The following is a 20215-nucleotide window of genomic DNA, read 5'->3' on the forward strand; positions in this document are numbered from 1 at the left end:
ATAAATACAGATTTTGTGCAAATCCAAAGAAGAAAGATAAATTGATGTTCATGTCTGTTTGGATCCAAAACCCTGCAGTAACTGCTTATGAGGTCTTAAAGATTGTAACCTCTTCTGATAACCCATCAGCTTGTTTTGGTGCAGACAGTTTAAATTGAGGAATTAAATGCTAGTTGTGTGTAAGTGGAGAATTGTTGTGATTAAACGGGGCATTGGGCCACTTGACGTGCTTCCCGCCAAGCCGCCTGGGACTGGACGTTGAGTAGCAATGAAAGGAAGCAGTCATGAGCAGATGAAAAGATAGATGGGTGGAGGTAAGAAGCAGAGGGAGATGAGGTCTCCCAAAGAGACCACTGGGAGGGGTGATGATGGGATGTAAGCAGGAGAGAAGGAGTTTAAAAGACTTGAAAGAGGGCGAGAGGCGGAGGCTGCGAGGGGAAACTCCCTCCTGGTTACGAGCTGAACTGTTTCACTCTCTGAGCTTCAGACGCAGGATACACTCTCACTGCTGCACAGCTGAGTGTGTGCACGAGAAAGAAGAAACCTCTCTCAAGGATTACAATCAGGAAACAATTTCCTGGAGTTATCGGTTTTTATAAATTGGATTAAGAAAGACATCTGGAACCCCAGAGATGTGTGGGTGGGGAGCGGTCCTGAATGGGTGATTAAGTACTCAAGGATGACTGGATAAAAGCTTCCAGCAGCGGACGATCCTCCTGAGGTGTCTGCTTGACGCGCTGCAGGTGTGAACTTTATGTCCTTTCGAGGCCATGGAGGACTGGGAGCAAACCTGGTGACACATCTCTCAGATTTCACTCCGATCTCTGGGGCACCTGCTCATCACTGAAATTGCTTTCCATCCTTCCCAAGTTTCTGACTTCAAAAGCGCGGGCCGATCTTCCACAGGGGCATAGTTTGCCTGTATTCAAAACACATTGGAGAAGCTTGTAATTATGCCCTCACTCTCATTATCTCTGTTTCTTCTGCTGCACGACTGAGAGGTGAGGGAGAAGTGGATCAGAGAGCGGGGAGGGTTTTTTTTTTCCCTTTAAGATTAGAGAAGGTAGAAAGAGGGAGAGAGAGGAAGGCAAAAAGGGGGGGAGGGAGAAATAAACAGAGGCAGTTTAAGGCGGTAAACACGTCCCCGTCCAGAGGCAGCTCTCCTCTAAACACATCAGGCATAAATCAGCATCCGTCTGAGACAGGAGGACGAACTGGAGCGAGTAGAAAACACTGTGGTTGTCAGTCTGGAAACACTGGAGAGAAGATAAAGTCGAGAAATTATTTGTGAGATTAAAAAAGTTGGAGAAGGAACCGCAGACATGGACTCAGACGTCTCCCACGGCTTCTCTTGTCTTTGCAGCAACATGAAACAGCAGCACATGAGGAGGAGCAACGGCGGTGGCGTCTTCCAGACTGGATCCACCTCCAGACCCCACCGGCCTCCGCTCCACCCCAGGACCCTGCTCCTGCTGCCCCTGCTGCTGCTGCTCTGTCTCTCCCTGTGGAGCCAGCAGGCCGAGGCCCTGGTCCACTCCAGCTTCAGGCGGCTCAGCGGCCGCGAGAAGAAAGAGATGCAGAAGGAGATCTTGTCCATCCTGGGTCTGCCGGGGAGACCCAGACCCCACCCGCCGCTGAGACCGCCCTCCTCCGCGCCCCTCTTCATGCTGGACCTGTACCACGCCATGTCGGTCGACGGGGAGGACGAAGGGAATGAGATTATTGTAAATGGACCCGGGATGGGGAAGTTTGGAGGGGCAGAGAGGCTGGCTCAGGTCAGCCACGCGGTCCTGCCGACCCTCAGCACGCACACGCCGCCGCTGGGCACGGTGGTCAGCGAGGCCGACACGGTGATGAGCTTCGTCAACCTGGGTGAGTAAAACCATTTAACATCTGACACAGGAAGTGATGCAGTTTACATTCCTGGGCAGCAAAGATTACATCAAAATAAAAGCATACAAGAACATCTTAAAAAAAGGTCACACGGTCAAATGGTGCCTAATCATTTAGGTGCAACACGTGCAAAGAAAATCCTGGTGTGCGCTTGGCGAAAGGCTCAATAAATGGCGCCCTGAGTGGCAACCTATTGGTACTGCAACAACATCACGCCGTCTGATCCTGCATCCTTGCATCATCTGGGAAGCCATCAGTTATCGTTCTGATGCTTCAATCTATCAAGAGAACTGGAGACAGTGTTGTGGGCGAGGCCCCGTTCATTCCTATGAAAGTTACTTTGTGGTGCATGAACTTCCGTGTATAAAGTGACCTTAGACCTCCAACAGTGACGTTTGCTAATTCCGGTTTGCCGTGCCGCTAATTTGGGAATAAAATGATGTAATTGTGTGTAATGTCTTCTAGACTTTGCAGAAATTTTAGACCGAGTCTGATAGTAACACGAGTCATTTTGCTGGTATTGTGACATTCAAAAAATGTATCAGCTGTAAATCAAATTTACAGTCTTTCCCCAATGTAAGTCTAACAGAGAAAGTCCTAGAAGTTTTAATTCCATTTAACCAGGACAAAAATTGGCTTCAAGGCCCGGTTCCTTCTTTGAAGGTTAGAGAAAACAGCACAGCGTTACAAAATAAAAGCATGCTGGTAATACACTACCAGGCATCAATCTCAGAACCAATTGGCGATTTGACAGAATTTATTTCTTTAACAGAGGTTAAAGATCGTCCGGAACATGTTCTTCAGACATGATACAAAATTGCAAAGATGATTTCTATTAGACTAAAATGATATTCACCTTCTCGGGAAATTTTAGCTTCCAAGGTTGTAAATACCCCAAGAGGAGATGTTCATACAGACGGTAAACACAACCCTATTTGAAGGTAAAATTTTCCATCTTAAAAGCAGATATAACGTGTTAATGAATGTGCTTTAACAATGCTAGAAGGTTAGCTGCTTCCAGTCTTTATGCTAAGCTTAGCTAACCCGTTGCCAGCTGTAGCTGTAGACAGCCATAAGAATTTCCATCTTCTTGACTAATTCCTGGCGAGTAAGTGAATGAAAACTATTCTTTCAACCTTCAGAACATTTTTATCATCAGTATCGAATGACAGAGCGGCTTTTGAGTTGTGGTTTTGGCGACAAAATGTAAACTCTGAGAGGATGAAATTACAGTGTGTGAACTTGATGACACTGACAGCGACATATCGGTGCTACTGTTTTAGTTTCTCCGCTCTGCAAAATTTCCACAAACGTTCACCCCAACGGAGAGGATTAAATCCAGTGTCAGGACGGCTGAACTTTATTGGTAGGTTTCCATTTCAGCCCAGCATTCCTCAATCCACCAGCCGCTCCGCTCCGCTGCTGCAGCAGCGTTTCAGTGCTGAGAAGATCTCTGCTGCAATGATTGATGGAGGACAGGAATTGTTAATAAAAGCACAAAATCTGATACCAGAACCAGGACAGTTTTCATCTCTTTGGTCAAATGAAAAGCTCTCTCAGGAACAAATACTACAACATAACAGTCTCAAAGATTTGAACATATTGTTCGTATCAAGAGAGAGTCATTTTGATCTCATTAATTGAATTGTCCACACCTAGTTTTAAGTAACTGGATATAAATCATGTTTCAAGAACTTTATTGTTATTGTGCAAGCACACCGTAATTGCAATTGCATCAGCCTCTAATGGTGCTCAGGTTTAAACATATTTATAAAAAAGTACAGTATCTAAACAATATAAATATAAACAATACGAAGAAGAGCTGAAACTGACTAATCCACAAGTTTCTTGACAAAAACATATATCCCAACAATTTGGATGAATGATTGATTGTTTAAGCCAAAAATGATCTGGTACCACCTTCAAAAATATGTTATTGGTACTATAACAGCGTAACTTTAACTCTTTAAATTAAATACCTCATTGACTAACTTCTCTAAGATCAGGGCAAAAAACCCTGACATGGTTACACTTTAAAACAAGGTAAAAAAGTAAAATAACTGTTGGAAGTGAGGTTGTTACATTGGTGACGTAGAACATGATGAATAATAGTTCATTTATGTGGTCTGCAGGGTGAAAGTCCTGCATTTGTTTGACCCATATCTCCCGCCCTCACTAAGGGGATCTTTATATTCTTAATACTAAGTTCACCTCACTCACATAAAGTTGTTTTCAGACACAATCCTCTGTTAGTTGTGGCTTCATTTTCCTTGTGATATGTTTGGAAGAGATTGGTTATTACAGTTTTGAGAAGATATATACTTTATCTGTAAAGAATCATTTCATGGAAAGAGGTAAAAAATATTTTTATTAACTTTATGGGCTACCATGTATATATTGCAACGTTTCAGGTTTGTATTTTTTAACAACTCTTCCTTCTCCTCTGCACCTTCAATGAAATAGACGTTCAAAGTTTTTTCTTTTACACTTTGTGACTTCGCTTCTGCATTCTTCATAATTACTGCGGCCACTAGACGGCGCCTGTAACAAACGTAAATACGGTCGAATTGACCATTCGCAAACTCCTCCCGATTGCTCTTCGTGCAATCATAGCCTTAGCAACCGTTACTAAGAGAAGTTTGGTCGAGCTTTAGTTAACCCAAACCTGATTTAACAGTTATGGTTCCTGTCAATTCTTAACACTACTAGTGCAGGACTAGTCCAACAAACTTATATTAATGACACCATCTGTAAATTTAGCACGCTAAGCTAGTTAGCAATATTGATAGGAGCTTAACATAATACAGGGCTGTACAGTGCTAATACCATGTTGTGTTTCCAATAATTAAGTGATGTGAAACTAGAGTCTTATCTTATCTTGAAACCGTATAGCGTTTTGACCAATGTACGTTAGCCTCGCCAGGGTTTACCGGAGTCAGCAAAAGGACGCTAACGCCAGTCGGCATAGTAAGGGTAACTGAGGTTGCAGAGCTTTTGCGAACGGTAATTAGCTGCATGGGGCCGTCACAAAAGTAAAGTTAAAGAAACACTTTACACCCAAAATGATTATTTGTAAAACAGTTACTTATTTCAATTCAATTTTATTTATAGAGCCCACAATTAATTTTGCCTCAAAGGTCTTCACTAACTGTACAGGACTGGACAGCCTCTGTCCAAGGACAAGGAAAAACCTTTGAACAGTAAAGAACCCAAGAAGAATAGATGAAGAGAGAGGGAGCCAGAGAGGGACAATAACAGTATAATGACACCTGTGACTGATGATAGTAGTTTTGGTGGTTAATGGGATAAAATAACAGCAGTAATAATAACATTAATATATAATGTATATAATAATAATTAATGTATATAGCCAGAGCAGCAGTTTCACCCCAGATCCTGCGTGTGTTTGTGCTTCACAGCAGCCGGACTGATGCCTATCTGTCACAGCATAAAAGTTAAACATCCTCTTCTCGATGGCTTCCTTCCTCCAGCTCCTCTGGAATGGGACGGTGATCTGAACCCAGTTTAACCGTGGGAAACATCATATTCTCCTCTCTCCGTGTGCTCAGGGTCTCTAAAGAACTCGCATTAAATGAAGGGTTTCCTTTTACTCAAATTCTCGTCTGTTTTGGAGAAGGAAAACACAGCCTTAAATTTATCAGTCAACGCTGCAGAAACACAGCATTTCTTCCTTGTAAACAAAGGTGACTCCAAAGTGACTCATGCCTTTTTAACAGTGGAACAGCACACGCAAGTTCCCTTTCAAATGGCGAGGCTTTTATTCTGTAGTGAAACCCTGAAAACCTCATCAGATCTACACAGAAGCAAAACTGAACACATCACACAGTCCCAGAGGACACGAGATAAATCAGACAGCACTGCAGCTCTGCATTCTTCATCCATGTGGTGTTTCTGTAGCAGAGGCTGATGCTCCACTGCTGCGGGTACAGTCAGTCTAACACTGTAGTTCCTTTCTGTCAATTAAAGAGACAGGGCAGGTTCAGGTGAGTGAGGAAAGACGCCTTCTTGGAAACTGACAGAAGACTTTGTTTACTTGGCAGCATATCGTCTAATAAAACCCCCCATAAAAAACAGTTTTGGGATTTGTTCAGCTCTCAATCTCCTGATCTGAAGTCCGAAACCTTAATAATAATAATAATAATAATAATAATAATAATAATAATAATTATTATTATTATTATTATTATTATTATTATTATTATTATTATAAAATAATTGTATTTGTTTCGCACCTTTTATACATAAATGCTAATTTATTAAAAACACAATAAAAATAAAAATGATAAATACATATAAATAAATAAATAAATAAGACATAACATGTCAGCATGTCATCTAATAAAAAACAACTTTAAAAAAACTGTTTGGGCATTTGTTCAGGTTTCAATCTCCTGATCTCAAAGTCCGAAACCTTATAAACCATATAATAATAATAATAATAATAATAATAATAATAATAATAATATTTTTATTTTTATAGCACCTTTCATACATAAAATGCTGCTTATTTTATTAAAAACACAATCAAAATATAATAAATTAAAAAATAAAAAGATACATAAGACATAACAAGATAAGAAATATTAATATGTACTCTAGTAAAAGATACAACTGAACAGCAGAAAAATAAAAGTAGTTAAATTCTGCATTAACCAAACTACATTAGCTTAATGTTTGCCTAAATAATTAAGTCATCAGTTGAGTTTTAAAATTATTAACAGAGGTGCAATCTAATGAATGATGCCAAGGTGGAAGTGATGTTAAGAAGTTTGAAACTTAAGGTTTTAAACAAGGAAACTTAATATTAAACTAGGGCGATGTGAGGGGCGGTGGGTGAGTCAAACAAACTTTCATCCAGAAGAGCAGGGATATGTTATGTTATTATATATTTTCTTCCATGCATCATGTCTTTGTCTTGACTGCTTATTGAACTTTTTAAACTGTATTTTTATAACATCTAACAGGGAATCTTTTTAGCCTTAATGCAGTGGTTCTCAAACTTTTTCCCCCTTTTGGAGGAAGAAAAATTTCTGGTGCCCCCCAAACCCCAAGTGCAACTTTTATTGAAAAAAACATCAATATTATGACCATTCTTTTTGCTTTTCTTTGAGTAATTTGAAGTTTTTTTTTTTTTTGCTTGAACAATACAAGTAAACTCAACAAGATTGCTCCCTGGGAGGTCTTTCTTCATCTCCTACCACATTTGGTGGTGAATCATCGTTCACATCAGCCGACATTGTCTTGTTTGTTTCGTCACACATTTCTCTTTGCGCCTCGGTAAGAAACTTGGTACCATGGCAGTAGATTTGTTTGTTGTATGTCCCTAAAATGGGTTTGGGGTACATGTTCTGACTTAAATAACACCCCACAGTTTGAGAAACTTTGCCTTAATGAAACAAAATTGTAATCTTTAGATATATCTTTTGGACACATGAATAACATCAGGGTGCTTTTTATTAGGGCAATGGAAATTTCAAGTAGTACTTAGCTAAAAGGCTCATTAGAGTAAGGTATGTTTTTATCAATTTATAAAAAATAAATAATTAAAACACTTGTTTATCTGTTCATTAATTGTTTGACCTTGATCAAGAAGCATGTGAGGAGGCTCCGGGTTTGTATCACTAGGCAGTAACTTTTTGTGTAATGAAACATAAATCACCTCAGGTTTTGGTTTAAAAATGCTTTAAAATGGTCAGTTTAGCTGTATTCCAGTGAAAATGGTCCTCCAAAGTTAAGAAGGTGATTGTGACCCTGAAAGGTATTGTAATATAAATTAAATGCAACACAAATAATTATAGTAATTTAATATATTATAGTTTTATGTCTCGTGGTTATGCAAATCTTTAACTCAACTAAAAGTCAGAATATTAGACGATATTGTAATTTTTAATACTTCATCCGCTGCTGGTCAGCAGTATTTTTCCACGCAGCGTTTGTCAGGTGACGCTCTGCAGATATTTCTATATTCAGCTTCCATTTCTGCCACTAATCTAATCAGTGTGTGCAGTTCATGTAAGTTGAATCAAACAGGCATGGGTGTGTGTTCCTACGCATATGTAATGGCAAGACACAGCTGGTTAGAATTAAAGGCCCCACTGACACACACCAAGAAGAAAAAAAAAAGTTGAAAAAAAGAAAAAAGAAGAAGAAGCAAACGGTCCAAAGCGAGATGAAAATACTGCTGTGGAGGGAGCGACTCTAAAAATACCAGGCAGGGCTGCAATTAGTGGTGTGTGTGCTGAGCAGCTGCTGTGGTTCAGAGCACTAAGTGTCTCTAATTACTGTGTGTGTGTGTGTGTGTGTGTGTGTGTGTGTGTGTGTGTGTGTATTGATATGAGCACGCCCAAACCATCAGGGGTGTCCTGTCCTTATAGTATCTCTATTTACCATTCAGTGTGTGTGTGCACCAAACCCCAGTGACCAGAGCTGTGTCGTGTCCCTGTGGGGTTCCTCAAGGACACACACACACACATACACACACCTCCTTTAGTGTAGGAGGAGAGGACGTTGCACCTCTTTTTCTTCAAATTGGGCCTCATGCAAGAACTTTTTTTTTTCTTTCATTTTTCATATTCATAATTAATATCGGATTCTCAAACTCAAAAAAGTAATACAATATGTTTGTGAAAAACTGAACATGACATGTCTTATAATAAGTAATAATAATAGATTTTATTTATAGAGCCCTTTTCAGGGTACTCAAAGATGCTTTACAGTTAAAATATAGTTAAACAAACAATCATAATCAATAACATTGGTCACACATTAAAAGCAGTTCTGAAGTTTTGAGTCGCGTTTTGAAAGTGGATGGATCTGAGCAGTCTCTGATGTTGTGGATAACTCGTAAATTATGTTTGTGGCTGAGAGAAAATTAAAAATTGGTGAATGTGTCGAGTTCCTAAATCACTTCTACAAGCCACCAAAGAACATTTCTGTGGCCCAAAGTTTATTAGCCCTTGTAATTTCTCCCTAGTTTGACTGTTTATGAAGCATAAAGTTTAAATGATCTCCCAAATTCTGTGTTACACCTTCTCGGCTGACTTAAATCCAACTTCTTACCATTAAAGTAAATAAGTACCACCAAGGTCGAGTGTGTGTGTGTGTGTGTGTGTGTGTGTGTGTGTGTGTGTGTGTTGTTTAGAATCAGGTTTACTCACTACTTACTTTACCCCATTGCACCACTGGGTCATTTTTTTTGGTGGAGAGAATCATTCATGTTATTTTGAGGCAACTATATGAAGGAAACCCTTATTTCTGATATATAAACATTTAAAAACAGGTCAAGTTTGACCACATCATGATGTGTTTTAGTTGTGTTTTATTAAAAGTTGTGTCAGATTGAAGTGGAACGTCTCTCTCATTCTCCACTCTGTCAACAGCAGCAGTTTGGCTACTCTTAGTCATAATATGTAAAATTTACACAATAGATTTCTGGTTTTTCTGATAGCAGCTCTTAAAGTTGAATGTTTTGTTACATTTTGTTACATATCAAACTACACAGCAGAATACGAAGCACATACAATAACAATAATAAAACCCTAATTATACATTAGGGATCATATAACACTCACCAAGGCCAATTTTTAAGCATTAAAAACATGTTACTTTCAGTACATTTATCTGGTGATTCTGACTCTTACTTGTGTCAGAATAAACAGTAGTTGTTGTGTTGCTGGTTTTATGAAAGTAAAGGACTGAATAGTTGCTCCTCCCTTTGTGTCATTGACTCATCTCCCAGTGAGCTCATCTCCTCCACACCTTCACACTGTTACTGTTCTTCAGTTGAATCATTTTCTCCTCTTACATCTGCTTCAAACTAAAAACTTTCCCATCTGAATCTCACGCCTCTCTGTGTCGCACATTTCATCTCCAACTTCACTGCACAGCTGATCGTATTTATTCATTACTAGTTTTGGGTTGATTTATTTGATTTTTACAGGCAAAAACATCAACGTCTTTTTTATTTGCTGTTCAATGTTGGTGATTTTGGGCTATTTTGCATCTTTTTGTCAGACTAGTGGAAATAAAACATCCAGAATACACATTCAGATGTTCATTTTTACTTCACTTTGTGTCTGTAAATCTCTCCAAAATTCAACAAAAGTTATTAGAGAATGCTTCATTTGCATATTTAAAGATAAGATTTTAGCACACTTGTACACAAAAGAAAAATGTTGTAATTTAAGTAACCAACTGGGGAAGAATCTATTTGTTACATTTACATTTAAAAAAACACCACATATTTACCATTAGAATCTTGCTAAATGAATTTTCACATACACATCTTTAGAGGCGGTTTTCAAAAAATTCTCCACTTCAGCAGCACTTTCATACAAAAAAAAGTTTCATTTCATATTTATTTCTATCCACACAGTTGCCCATGAAGTTGGAATAATATATATTTTTTAACCTCTTTCCATGAAATGCTTTTTTTTAATATATGAAAGAGATATCCAACATTCCCTCTGTAAAAATATTTTAATCTAATATGTCAACAACAAGAAACTTTTTGAAATAAAATTTTTGTTATGGAAATGTATGCAAACGAGCATGTATTCAATAAGTACATGCACAATTTGCATATTTAAAAAAATACATATTTAATTAACCTTATAAAACAAAAAATAAGAATTTTTTTTTTTTTTTTAATAACCTGGGTAAGTTTAATGATGATATCTATTATTTATTTATTTATTTATTTATCTTGTCAGCATGGAAACAAAAACTCATCAGCTGCTAGTTCAACACAGCTAGGCTAGCAGTTACCCTCCATTTGCAGTCATTATGCAAAATATCCAAAAAATGTAAATATCACTGTTCTTAATTGACCGTTCGCAAAACTCCTCCCCCGAACGCTCCTCGTCCAATCATACCTTAGCAACCGTTACTAAGAGAAGAAGGTCCGACAAGCTTGAAGCAAGTACTGTTTGAATCTTTTCTCTCTGAAATAAGTAGCACATAGAAATCTCTTTGTCTGTCTGTCTGTCTGTCTGACTGCAGTGGAGCAGGAGCGTGACCTCCTGCAGCCTCGTCCGTACTGGAAGGAGTTTCGTTTCGACCTGACTCCGCTCCCTCAGGGTGAGACGGTGACGGCGGCAGAGTTTCGTATCTATAAGACGCTGACGATGGGCCAGAGGGCCAACCGGACACTGCACATCTCCGTCTACGAGATCCAGCGAGAGAGCAGACACAGGTGATTTTTATCTGCTGTTTTCTTTTTAATTATGTGTGTTTTTTTATCCTGTACGTTTGTAAGGAAGAGTTTGTTATTAACATAAGGCCTATTATTCATTTCCACATTGTCCCCAAAAGGCTTTTTTCTATGTGATCTTCTTTTGATAACAAGGTTTTTTCATTTTCCTCCATGAAAAAGCCTCCCGGGGATTCCCGCCTCATACTTTGAAAAACTCTTGTCTATAATAAAAACTGTGTGTGAAATTATAGACTCAGACCCTTGAGGAAAAAATGTCCCCATTAAAACCACAATTTCTGATCCAACAAACATAATAAAAGCATGCATTCTATTATATCAGGCTTTCAATCAGAGCACTGGCTTTAAAATTGTAGTTTTTACAATTTTCCACCAGATTAGGACATTTTCTCATGTTTGCACACATGGGGCAAAACATGCTTTTTTCAAATAAAGTAAATGCAGCTGCAGCAAATTAAAATCAATGTTATTTCTAATCACTGACATGCAGTGGTGGAAGAAGTATTTAGATCTCTTCCTTCAGTAAAAGTACTAATACCACACTGTGAAATTACTCCACTACAAGTTGAAGTCCTGCATTAAAAACTTACTGACGTAAAAGTACAAAAGTATCAGCATCAAAATGTACTTAAAATAAGTGAAAGTACTCATTATGCAGAATGGACCCACTCAGATTATTTTACATATACTAAATATATTATTGTATTATTATTAGGGCCTCGGGGCAATCGCACCGAGCACTGGTCCCATACAGCAATAGCTGTAGGGACCAGTGCTCGGGGCACTACTGTTATACTGTGGATTTCTTCTTCTCTTCCTCTTCCGGACGCAATTTCGTCCCGCTACTAGTCCTACAACTTGAAGAGTTGCAGGACAAATTATATATCAAAATGTGCGCTTTGATCGGGATCGGTGTGCTATTACTTTTCTCTACAGAATACGAATTTTTGCCCAAATACGAAAAACTGCCCAAAATTTTGCATTTAAATGAATGAATTGGCAGAAAAAAAAATGAGCGAAAAAGAACAATAATTGGAGATTTTTAAACGTCTACTTCTCCGGCATAATTTCACCTAGAGACTCCATTTAAACTTTAAACAGTAGACACAAGTCTTGTGTATCGGTGTATTAATCCACGTTTCGGTAGGTCATATAGTTTTTTATCAATCCCTGTTCAATGACCATGATCATTTTTGGAGAAATCCTGAGATTATAATGTGTGTGTATTGCACGGAATGTTCGTGCCACAGTGTGTGACATCATCGCCAGAGTGTAGGGGGAGAGAAGAAATTGTCAAAAAATAAATTTGAAAACTGCGCTCCAGGCCACAAATTCCACTCTACAGAAATAATTTATACATAGAAACGTAGGAAAATGTGTCTTCTCACTCACAATCCTCTGGTAAAGCTGTCAGAGTTATAGTTTGGGCGTAGGACGCACAGATGCACCACCAACATGCACCAACAGCCTCATTGGCTCCCACATTAAAAACGCAGGGAGATTTCTGAGCTGTCTGACATTTAATAGTTTTTTTAGATCGCTCTAACGAAGCTAATTTTTTCATTTTTCTTAAAAAAAAAACATATGTAGACGTTCAGGAAGAACTCAGGATGCTCAAAGTGAAGTAGGATCAATGATAGGTATTATGATTTTGCCAAAAATGCTTTCTGTTCGAGGCCAGAAATTCCAGTCCACCTCTGGCTGCTGTCACTCTTTCATTAACCCATTAAGGCCTAAAGCGCCTGGAAAAAAATGCCTGGAAAACCTATGGGCGATTTTCAAATGACCCCCTAAAACCTGAAGTTTTTCTGGAAATTCAACACCTACTAAATAATAGATTTTTCAGCCTCTGTAGCAGATAAAAATGAAATTCAAAAAGTATTTGAGAGCTGATACCCGTGGCTTTCATACGAAGTTGAGTTTATTTGTCCAAACCTTCAATAAAGTTTTTAAAAAAATCAACAGACTCAGCAAATGTTACATTTGACTGAATAAAAAATCCTATGCATAATACTAATACATGCCCATTAGCAAGATGCAAACATGATATGACCATTGGAAGAAATAGACATAGTTCTCATTAGCCTACTGTAATAATAAAAAAAACTATCATAATAATAATAATAATACATTTTATATATTGCACTTTTCAGGGTACTCAATGACGCATAAAGTAATATAAGACATAAACAGTCATGATTTCTTATATCATCATCACAATCAATCAGCCTATTATTATTATTATTATTATTATTATTATTATTATTATTAATATATTATTAATAATATTATTATCTCCACAATCCACATTATGGCCACAAATCTCTCTGTTCCGAGGGTTCAAAGTCCGGATCAGCAATTAAATCACCGGTGCTGTTTTCATCTCTTCCGTCACTTACTGCTGAGCTCCTCCGCTATAGTCGTCTTCCGTCATGATTTCAAAGTTCTGGGAAAGTCCGATGTTGCATTGCGACAGTCCCGCATGTATTCTGATCATGTTCTGATGCATTTCATTGTCCAAGAGACCGAAAATAGGTGGGAAAAAATACAAATACTACAAAATGACATATCCGCTGTCCCGGCCTTAATGGTAGAGTGACGCAACAGCGCTCCCGGTCTTAATGGTAGATATGCGGTAATGCTTTCCCGGCGTCAATGGGTTAACAGGTGCCAGTTAATTCTGTTGATTGCCTTTGATCTTTGATGTGATTACAGTTAGAGATATACACACACACACACACACACACACACACACACACACACACACAGTAACTTTATGTGATTTTAATTACACACACACACACACACACACACACACACACATTTTGAGGTTAAAGGGCATAGTTTGAAATCTCTGAAGAATCTCATCATAGTGTACACACACCGGCAGTAGCCCCCGTGGCCCTTTCAAAATTTCCCCAGAGGAAATTTTCTAGTTATTATTATTATTGCGTTTAAGTAAGCAGCATTTTAGTGTTGTGATGATAGGGCTCATTAAAACGACTTAATATACTGTTATTAAATTTACTAAAAAAAAAAGTAATAATTTTGAATTTATCATGTTTTTAACGTTAAATCTCGACCTGAAAAGTAACTAAAGCTGTCAGCTAAATGTAGTGGTGTAAAAGTATAAAGTTACATAAAATGGAAATACTCAAGCAAAGTACAAGTATCTCAAGTTGTACTTAAGTAGAGTACTTAATTAGTTGCAGTCTAGCACTGCTGACTAAGATTTAGTTAACAGAAAATAAATACATTTTGGTTTTTTTTGTCAACAAGTGAAGGGTTAAAATTACAAAAAAAGGTGTGTGTGTGTGTGTGGGGGGGGGGGGGGTATTTAGTAGTTATGATCAGGACTGATGTTGGTTAAAATGTACCTCACTGAGTGTGCAAATTATTATTATTATTATTATTATTATTATAAAGAATTTAATAGCAGTTTTTTCCCAGCAGAGTTTATTTTTCTAGTCAAGTAACAAGAGGGAGTTTCTTTTCAAGGGTTTCACTTTTTGCAGTCAGAGTGTTTTAAGTAGTAATATATTGTATAAATTACTTGTATTATTTTTTTTCCAACATAAGAACGGTAGGAGTGTTTTAAGTAGTAATACACTAAATAAATGTATGTTTTTTTTGTTTTTTTTCCCAACATAAGAAACTCTAATGATAAGAGTGTTTTAAGTAGTAATATATTAAATAAATTAATTTTATTATTATTATTTTTTCCAACATAAGAAACTCTAATGGTAAGAGTGATTTAAGTAGTACAATATTTAATACTTTTTTTTTCAACATAAGCAACTCTAACTGTAAGACTATTTTAAGTTGTAATATTTTTAATACATTTATTTTATTTTTCCAACATAAGAAACTCTAACTGTAAGAGTGTTTTAAGTAGTAATATATTTAATAAATTTATTTTATTTTTTTCCAACATAAGAAACTCTAACTGTACGAGTGTTTTAAGTAGTAATATATAAAATACATTAATATTTTTTTTTTTTTCCAACATAAGAAACTCTAATGGTAAGAGTGTTTTAAGTAGTAATATATTAAATAAATGAATGTTGTTAATATTTTTTCCAACATAAGAAACTCTACTGGTAAGAGTGTTTTGAGTTGTAATATATTAAATAAATGAATGTTGTTAATATTTTTTCCAACATAAGAAACTCTAACGGTAAGAGTGTTTTAAGTAGTAATATATTAAATAAATTAATGTTATTCTTTTTCCAACATAAGAAACTCTAACTGTAAGAGTGTTTTAAGTAGTAATATATTGAATAAATTACTTTTATTTCAGTGGGAAAAGTGAAGGAATCATTATCAATTTTTAAAAGGGATTTACTTTTTGCAGTTTTGATGAAACTGACATTTTTGTGTCTTCTCTGTTGTCTCAGAGAGCCAGAGCTGGTGCTGCTGGACATGCAGTCTGTGCCTGCAGGACAGGAGGGCTGGCTGGCCTTCGACGTCACCTCGGCCTCCAACCACTGGCTGCTCCACCCCCGCAGCAACCTGGGCATCCGCCTGTACGTGGAGACGGAGGAGGGTGGGTGCACCGTAATCACAATCCTCTTTTAATTGTTGTCATTAACTTGGATGATTTACAGCAAGATCGTTGAGTTTGAGTTTGAGTTTATTTATTTAAAACAGGGACAATACATATTAATGAACATATACATGTAAATATGCAAGATTATAGCCAACGGCTAATTTCCATCTTTAGTCCCTTTGGCAGGTTGATGTCAATACCATAACCATAACAATAAAGTCACAGTTGGTCTTTATGGCCAGAATGAGCAGGAGGAGAGAAAATGTGTCCTTGAGAGCACAATAGAACAGAAAATAAAAATAAAAGCAAGAACAATGAAAAGTATAGTGGATCATGGCACATACAGGCCAAGGGTCAGGGGACCAAACGTATTTCACTAGTGTTAAACGCTACGTTTACACATCAAGGGGTTGATTAAAGTGCAGAGTGCTGAAGTGTTTAAGTGTTAGGTGCATAATTATATTGCCCGATTGCACAGTAAATATAAAGTTCTATTTTAAATGCGCAATACTTAATACACATTACATTTATTAAATACCAGCAATGGTAATTATATGATATTCGGAGTACCCATTTTTAAGAATATAAAGTGCATCTTACCTTGCACGTAGCCCTAATACCTAAAAAGTAAATAAAGATATAATAAATAGCGAAGATATTAATGGGGAAGAGAGAGTATAGTTATCATAATAAAGCAGTGATGTTTATATATGTACTCAGTAGAAATTGTGGATAGTATCCCAACATTAAAACAAATATACAAGTTTAGGCACAGTTGTGACAACAGTGTTGTTCTTCCAATAGCCAAGCTTTAAGATGTTTGCTAAAAAAGGTCAGAGTTGGGAGTTCACGTATTGTGTTTGGTACTGAATTCCAGGTGTGAGAAGCACAAACAGAGAATGGTAAAAAATGGTTTGTTTAAAAGTTGTTGTCTCTAACTGACTGAACTTTTAATTTGTGTTTCCTCCCCCAGACCGCTCCCTGTCTGCAGGCTGGATCGGGCTGGTGGGCCGCAGGGGCCCCCGCTCCAAACAGCCCTTCATGGTGACCTTCTTCAGGGAGAGTCAGGTCCCATGTCGGCCGCCGCGAGCCGTCAAGCCACATCCCCGCAGGAAGAAACCCAAATACGACCTGCCAGTCCCCAGCATCCACAGTGAGGCTCCACACACTGTGGGAATAAAGCTCTGAGTCTGAGGCTTGTTGTTGTTGTTTGTGTCTTACAAGCTTTGGGGTTATTAAAAACATATTTATCTGGCAAATTTTAAGATTTTAAGATGTGGAAATGGTCATAAAATGGTTCCTAAGTGGCAATCATCTATGAAGAAAGGACTGACATGGAAAAGTTGGATTGATTTTGTTACTATGCAGATATTAAAAAGGAATTTTAATTAAGTAAAATGTAATAATTGAGAAAAAAAAACCTTGATAACTCGGAGAGTCCATCAGTGTAAAACCTTAAAATATGAAATTGAGTCGTCTCAAAAGTGACAATGTTTTTGAAAGTTAATCTTTAAATAATTCTCCTGATGCCTTGTCTGGAAACCCTTTATTTTTTATAATTTAATTATTTAACATAATTGTACTAAATGTGTTTTCTTCTCTGTTCAGATCGGAGTCCTGCTAACAGCGGAGGTCAGCCCTGCAAAAAACACGAACTCTACGTCAGCTTCAGTGACCTGGGATGGAAGGTCAGCTTTATATTTCAGTTTTTATGATTCAAGAAAAAATGTACCTTTTTTTCTTGCTTTTACTGATACTGACCTTAAGTTTCTTGTAGTTTACGTGGACTCTTCCAAAAAAATTTTCATTTTTTTTCCAACATCCGAATCCTTAACTGTAAGTTTTTTAAGAAGTAATATATTTAATAAATAACTTTTATTTTCTATTTTTTTTCCTTAACCGTAAGAGTGTTTTAAATAGTAATAAATTCAATAAATCATTTTTTAAATCAACATAAGAAACCCTAACTGTAAGAGTTTTTTAAGTACTAATATATTTAATAAAGAAGTTTTATTTATTTTTTTCCAACATAAGAAAGCTTAACCGTAAGAGTATTTTAAATAGTAATAAATTAAATAAATTATTATTTTTTCCAACATAAGAAACCTATACTGTAAGAGTTTTTACGTACTAATATATTTATAGTTATTTATATATATATTTTTTTTAATTTCCAAATAAAGAAACCCTACGTGTAAGAGTGTTTTAATAAATAATAAAATTAGTTATATTTAAGTAGGAAAAGTGAAGGATCCATTATCACGCTCACTCTCAGCAGTTTGGTAAAAACAGGCCCATGTTTATTCATGTTGTATTATATGGTAATAATATTTCTAAACAGATTAGAAGGGAAGTGTTGATGTAAAGATATCCTTGTGTTTGTGTTCAGGACTGGGTTTTGGCGCCCACTGGATATTCAGCTTATTACTGTGACGGCGAGTGTTTTTATCCTCTGGGCTCCTGCATGAACGCCACCAACCACGCCCTCATCCAGCAAGTGGTCAGTACACACACATCCAACACACACACCAATGCTTCATCCTGACATTGAGTTTTCATTAGAAAAGTGAACCAAAAGCAAAAAAAAAACTTCAAAACGCTTTTTATTGCCAATTTTTGAAAACAAAGACAGCTTTAAGTGAATTTATGGTTATTTTTTCACATATATAAATAAGAAATCAGCATAAATAAACTTTGTATATAAAATTACAAGAAAACAAACAAAGCACCTGTAGGGCCAGGACCCCTGGATGGGAACCACTGGACTAAACAGAATATAAAGTGTGTAAAACTAGCCCCACCTCAAGCAGATACAACAGTAAAGTGCTGATTCATCAGCACACAAAATCTAATGTTGTATATAATAATATATCAGTCACAGAAGACCTTTTATCTGCAGAATGAATACTTATTATTAAGTACTAATAACATTATTGCATTGGTACATTTCTTTACTTTCTGGGCTTTAGTTAAACATTTGCATTGTAAATATGAATGTTACTCCTCCGTGTTGCTGCAGGTCCACCTGCTGAAGCCTGACGAGGTCCCTAAGGCGTGCTGCGCCCCCACCAAGCTCAGCCCCATCTCTGTCCTCTTCTACGACGACAACAACAACGTCATCCTCAAAAAGCACCGGAACATGGTGGTGAAGACCTGCGGCTGTCTATGAGATTTGGAAATGTTCCACACAGATGCTGAAAATAGTCCAAAACCTAATAAAATGTACACAGATTTTTTTTCTCCCCTCATATGTGGACTCAGTGATTTAAATTGGGTTTTTTTCTAATTCCAAATCAGACCCTTTGCTTTAACATTTTCTTTCAAAATTTCACTATTTTCTGGGTAATCGATATTTGTTTATGTTGAATTGTCAGCTGGGCCTTTGCACTTGAATGCCTCACTTAATTAGTTCAGATTTAGTTTTCATAGAAGGGTTTATTTGGGAATTTGGAGCAGAACCTACAGTTAATGATGCCTGTTGTATTTTAGCAAGAAAGAAAATTAAGTGACAGCACTACTTTTGTTGCAACACAGTCTGATACAAAGACGAAATGTAAAATCATATTGAATTAATAAAATAAATATTCACATTCTTTCGACTTCTGTCATAGTTTTGTCAGTTTTTAGTCGTTTTCTAAAATCATTGTTTTAATACATCTTTTGAACGTATTATACTATTACTATGATCAACAATATATTTTAAAGGGCTTTCAGTTGTTTTTGGACAAACTGACCGATTTTTTACATTTTTGTCAAAAATGGTAAAATTTTAAAATTCCTAAAAATACTTAAAATGGGTCAATTATAGTCTGTTGATACATGTGTTAGTAAAGTTTGTCCAAAAATACTGAAAAAAACACCATATTATGGGTTGTCCGAAAATGACCCTGTCAAAAAAAGTCATACTATAGCATGCCGATTTTTGTCAAAAATTTTCAAATGCTTAAAATGTCAATTATAGTCTGTTGATACGTTTGATAGTATAGTTTGTCCAAAATAGCGAAAAAACGCCATATTATGGGATGTCCCAACATGACCCTGTAAAAAAAGACATAAAATAAGAGAACTGGGATGTACCCACAGTGTTTGCCCTAGGAGGCTAATATTAGGCATGCAGGTCAAGTGTTTGTGAATGCGTAGTCAGAGATTTAGCAGGCTGCAACATCAAGGTTCTCTAAATCTTTGGTCTGATCACATTCGATCAGCAGTGGGAATTCTACAGAAGAGGATTCGGGCCAGGTAGGAGAAAAAAATTTGTCATTAAGTTCGAGAAAAAAGTCGAAATGCAATGTCTAGAACAGGGGTAGGCAACCTGCGACTCTGCACATGTGGCTCTTTAGGCCATCTGCAGTGGCTCCCTGTGGCTGTGACAAATAAATCATGCGACATGAACAACAACATGAGAGGCAATTTATTTGGCTTTGAATAAACCAGAAGTTAATGTCTCTTTCTTACAAACTGGATCAAGATGTTGTCAACGACTGGTCTGTAGACATTTAACCCACCTTCCTCTTAACCTTTTTTTCCTTTTATATGCATCT

The 20215-nt window shown here is 36.9% G+C and overlaps 1 protein-coding gene across 1 annotated transcript; it reads left to right on the forward strand.

Moving 5' to 3' along the window:
• The first annotated feature begins 485 nt into the window (after nt 1-485).
• Nucleotides 486-19267, forward strand: bmp8a (bone morphogenetic protein 8a). The gene is made up of 7 exons (XM_059350766.1): nt 486-1872; nt 10915-11107; nt 15523-15671; nt 16648-16827; nt 17283-17362; nt 18064-18174; nt 18694-19267. Exons 1-7 carry the CDS (start codon nt 1323-1325, stop codon nt 18841-18843), a joined length of 1413 nt encoding a protein of 470 aa, XP_059206749.1. The 5' UTR covers nt 486-1322; the 3' UTR covers nt 18844-19267.
• The last annotated feature ends 948 nt before the right edge of the window (nt 19268-20215 follow it).

Source organism: Centropristis striata, chromosome 14, assembly GCF_030273125.1.
Source record: "Centropristis striata isolate RG_2023a ecotype Rhode Island chromosome 14, C.striata_1.0, whole genome shotgun sequence".
Taxonomy (NCBI): Eukaryota; Metazoa; Chordata; class Actinopteri; order Perciformes; family Serranidae; genus Centropristis; species Centropristis striata.